The following is a 4,997-nucleotide window of genomic DNA, read 5'->3' on the forward strand; positions in this document are numbered from 1 at the left end:
CCCCCCCGGGGTATTACAGGTCTCTTTCATAGTGACGTAATGACCCTCCCCCGACCTTGACCCTCACACAGCTGACTGAAATGTCTCACAATGTCAACAAATAAAACACAGCCATATGTTTACATGTACATTCCCCGTCTCTTTGATTGTTCCAATTGACCGTTGTAAACTGCTGTTCCAATCTTCTAAGCTAACATACTAGAATTTAAACGCAGCAGAAGATGTACTCAAGGGTTTGATTGAGTCAGCGTTATTGATCCAACAATGCAAACATGATCTGCGGAATTTTTCGTCCACCGGCACACCAGCCGACAACACGAAACAGTAGCGCTGAAGGGACGGGGAAATTCCATGACTCGTCTAACGTTACGAGGCGGTTTCCAGCCATTTGGACCACGGATAGAAATGCTGCAACAGAAAAGGAAGAGGCAATAAAGTCGTAAGGTCAATTTATGTCCCAACCAGGTCTGAAACAATATTAAAACTTGAGCATTGGCTCGTGGTGGTCAGTTTGCTCCCCAGGCTAGCTCGTGTCGTGTGCGTCACCAGTGAACGTATCTTCTCCGGGTTTCGTTAGAGAGCGAGTCCCAATAGATCTATATAAACTGCTGAGCAGCACAACGTAGCGTGTAAAATCGCCCGGTTCAAGCACTTAAACAGCTGATCATTCAAAGAATAACTCAACCCACCGAAACACGACATGCCGGCTGGTGAGTTTGTAATATTATTGTTTGTTTGTTTCTATAACATATTTGTGTGCATTTTTGTATCTACCATACTGTTATATTAGGTGCCAAGTGTGACGGGGTTTTATGCGACAGATGTTTTCACTGACGGTATAATGTAGCTCTTACTTTTAAAGACTTCGACCATGAAAGCCGAGCATAGACAGAGCTTACGTCAACAGTATTCATTGGGCATTAAATATCCCATGGTGTCAGGGTTCTTTTTATGAACCTAAAACAATATGCAGTCGGGGGAGTGTTTTTATGGTCCTTCGCCACTTTCTTGCTAAAGTTAGTCAAGTAGGAGTTCCTGTTTTCGCATGGTTTACTTTTGTATGAGGAGGGCGTTATAATACTCAAACAAGCTCTGTTGAAAATGCAAAGCTTGCTCGGTTGAGGGGGGGGGGGGGGACAACAATTCGACTACAGAGTTAACATACAAGAAACAATATAAATGAGATCATTTCATTTTTTATAGGCACTTTCAACTTTCATGGTTTCACATGAATTCCACAACTTACAAACACATGAACACATGCGAGCGTACGCATGCACGCACACACACTCTTGTGCAGACAAACATACAACATACACAACCTCAAACACACACACACACACACTCACACACACACACACACACACACACACACACACACACATACACACACACACACACAGAGGCACACAGGCGCTCGCGCTCGCTATACATTCTTTTTTTTAAACATAATAGGGGCTGCAGATTGGTGTATGAAATTTGACTGAAGCGAAGGTAAAGTCTTAGGTGCCATTCGTTTGTTCGAATATTATAAAGAAAAACTGTCATAATTTAGTAGTGGTGAAAGAAAGACAAATAGAAATTTTTAACAGAAAATTTTAAAAACGAATATAAAAAGAGTAGGACCTGCACCAGTCAGTCACCCGATACAGAAGTACATGTGACTCTATGATGTTGTCCGTTTGTTCTAGTATAGAGGGGCACATCGACAGAATATCAGTAATGACTAAACGTGTCAGGGAGCAGAAAACGGGGCAAACAGAAGCAAGAGACCGCTAAGAAGGGAATATGACCTACATGTAGTTCAGTGCAGTCACCCAGTGGCCTACAGTGTCGAAATCTGTAAGAAATTAAATGTGCGACTACTGCGTACTTGGTCCACTAAAGTCAAACATGTAGGCCTATGTATATTTTATATATATAAATAAAACAATCGCCTGTACAAACGGTCACTTCCCATTTCCCTGCTGCATTTGTTTACATTTTAGTAGCACTGCGTGTAAGAGAATCTTTTCATATTAAACATTAAAGTGCCCAGAAAAAAAAGTCGAAAGTAAAACCACGAAATCAACATGACACTGGTGGCTGACACGTAAAGAGCCACTGTGTCGCACAGACGTTTTCTAAAGTGACCCTAGTCTTTAGTTTCAACCAATTAAGTACAAAGAGAGACGTAGGACTACCCGTAGACAAACTCTTTTATTTTTATTTTTTAGTCAGTGTTTTACGACGCTCGCAACTGCATAAGGTCATATGAACGTTTAGATAGACTGCCCTTACATTTCCATCCATACACTCAGATGAGTTATGTATGTTGTTCTGTCATCATGCGAACAAACTACACTGTTATTAAAGGAGCAATTAATGCGTTGGGTATGACACACACGCATAAAAGGCCTAGCTTAACGAAAAACCCAACTCCATTCGTGCCTTCTATTCACCTTCAGTACCATTTCAAATAGTTTCGCCTGAATTTCCCGACAACGCTATTTTCATAACAACAGTCCAGACAACCAAAAAATCTTTGGCTGAATTAGATTTACTCTGTTATGCACGCTTGTCGTATTTAGATTTTTATTCGTAGCCACCCTGCAGAACATGTGTACCGCAACTCTATACTTTTGAAAGGAATGCAAATCATTATGATTGTATTGAAACCAGTAAAAAAAACTTCACGTTCTCTATGCATGTGCAGCACTTACTTTGAAAAGCGCATTGTATTTTCAGTACGGAAATTCATTGAATTGAAAACAAAAGACCTCTCCAGGAAACTTCAAAAAGGGACAATTTAAATTTTACTTGCAATAGTATGAGAGTCGGTACAACTGTTGCATCCATGACATTAAATAACGCGCTGAAAATGAGAAGTAACGCACTGCGCACCATGCTTTGGCCTACTTTTCTCTTCTGTCCCGCCTTGTGTGAGCAGACTGAGAAAGCCACTTAACTGATTTCATCAGCCTTCTATTTTTGCATTATCAACGTATCGTTCAGAATTGGTCATCAAGGTCTTTATAATATTTAGACCAGGATGTGAAACGTGTCCTTAACACAATGGTCAGATTTAAAGAACACGTTGCATTCGGTGCCACCAAGGACGCAAATATATAAAGGTACTAGGTGCCATAAATATAGATGCATGAACATCATCATCACTGCCTTTCTCACCCTGTTTGAGGGTATAGGTCACGAACAATTGCGTTCCACCTTTCTTTATCTCGTGTTCGCCTCTTGATGTTATTCTAAAATACATGGGGAAATCGTGAAAACATTATCTTTTTTCCTTCCAGCAATTTCTGTGATTTCGGGATTTTATACTTCATATTATCACATCATTCATATCAACCTCTAAAAATGACTGACAGTACTGCGGATAACGGAGCTGGAGCCTGCTGGGTGGCTATGGTATTGCTTGGGGTTCTTGCAGTATTCTGTTTTGCACCCGAGGTGGCCAAGGTCAATGATCAGTGTTGCGACACAGAGGGAGAGGGTTGTCAGGAGGACGGTGAGTTTGATGGAGGGATTATCATAACGCTCGCTGAATACATGTTTGTGTGTGTGGGTGGGTGTGGGGGGAGGGGGGTTACGGGTGTGTATGCGTGTATGTGTGTGTGTGTGTGTGTGTGTGTGTGTGTGTGTGTGTGTGTGTGAGAGAGAGAGATTGAGTGGGGGGGGGTAGAACGGTATACTCTGAAAGGGACAATGTGTCGGGGAAGAAGACAGGAAAACACGTTTTGCAAAGCTATTTGATTTAGAGACCGCGAGGAATTCTGGGTGTTGTTAAAAACCAGGTTAAGCAATGCTGAAGGTGACACTGACAACAGTCGCTTATTTGGGTGGGTACTGCTTCCTCAAGCAAGGCCTTTCATATAACCACCCAAAGATTCGTGCGTCGTGTCTTACTGCGGCCCACTATGAAGCTGACTGTAACTGATGTTTTAGAACGTGAGCTTTTTTTTCTTTTTAATGTGAATCTCGCATATTTCTACGCGCATGACAACGTAAAACAAATTTCTGCACGGAGAAGATAAAGTTATCTAGTATTTCTTTATTTCTCTCTGGGCGTTCTTTTATTTTTGGGGGTAGCGGGAAGTGTTGAAGATCAGGAGAAGAGCACAAGAGCTCAAAGAAACACACAACTCCATCTCAGACCAGGCGAATCTTCTGGCACTCATATGACCTTATGCAGTTGCGAGCGCCGTAAAACCTCTACTAAAACAAACAAACAAGACCAGACGAGTCTGGAAATATTATGACTCATGATTCGAATCCTCAGCTACGTTCTTCAGCTACTGTTCGTTTTTAGTTATAGTACGAGTTTTACAGCACATGCAATTCAACCAGGCCATGATACAAGTGCTGAGGATTAGATGTCTTACTAGAGAGTAACAAACACAAAAAAGAACGAGGGGAGGTAGAGACGGTAGATGTTTGATAGGAAAATTTTTTTATTTAAAAAGCAAACCCCAATAGATCTATATAAACTGGCAACCACCCACTTCATACCGTTCATAAATTTAGTTTCCGCGAGGGTCCAATCTAGAGTCTGAATCTGCGGAATCGAGTACAGCTCTCTCTATCTCGGCGCTTCCCCCCCACACACACACCAGGCAGCAGCCCCCTGTCAGCCCACCTCCTGACAAGCAGTTAGAGATTTCCTTTGATCTTGCCGCCTTCCAGAGCACCTTACCTAGATGAGTTTCCTTTGATCTTCGTTCGGTTTGGCTTTTCTTTTCCCCTACCTTTCAGCCGCTCTCCTCATTCGTTTATTATCACCCTCTCATCTACCAACATACTTCGACCTCCGTGCCCGCCCGGCGCTCACAATGTCTATCTATCTATCTATCATCAATATGTTGGACCCTGCCCCGTGATCTGAGTGTGTCTGTGTCTCTTACACGCACACATTCATGTACGCGCCCACGCACGCACGCATACAAACAGACAGACAGACACACAGACAGACACACACACACACACACACACACACACCCACA

The 4,997-nt window shown here is 42.4% G+C and overlaps 1 protein-coding gene across 1 annotated transcript in view; it reads left to right on the forward strand.

Annotated features, from left to right (window-relative positions):
• Positions 1–264: 264 nt before the first annotated feature.
• The window catches only part of LOC101853380 (phosphoethanolamine N-methyltransferase 3), a 32,954-nt gene continuing 28,221 nt past the window's right edge, over positions 265–4,997 (forward strand). Inside the window, exon 1 of the mRNA XM_005096277.3 lies at positions 265–710. Within this exon, the coding sequence (XP_005096334.1) occupies positions 701–710 (10 nt within the window). The 5' untranslated portion in view covers positions 265–700. The remainder of the gene's footprint in view (positions 711–4,997) is intronic.

This window comes from Aplysia californica, unplaced genomic scaffold (genome assembly GCF_000002075.1).
Source record: "Aplysia californica isolate F4 #8 unplaced genomic scaffold, AplCal3.0 scaffold00125, whole genome shotgun sequence".
Taxonomy (NCBI): Eukaryota; Metazoa; Mollusca; class Gastropoda; order Aplysiida; family Aplysiidae; genus Aplysia; species Aplysia californica.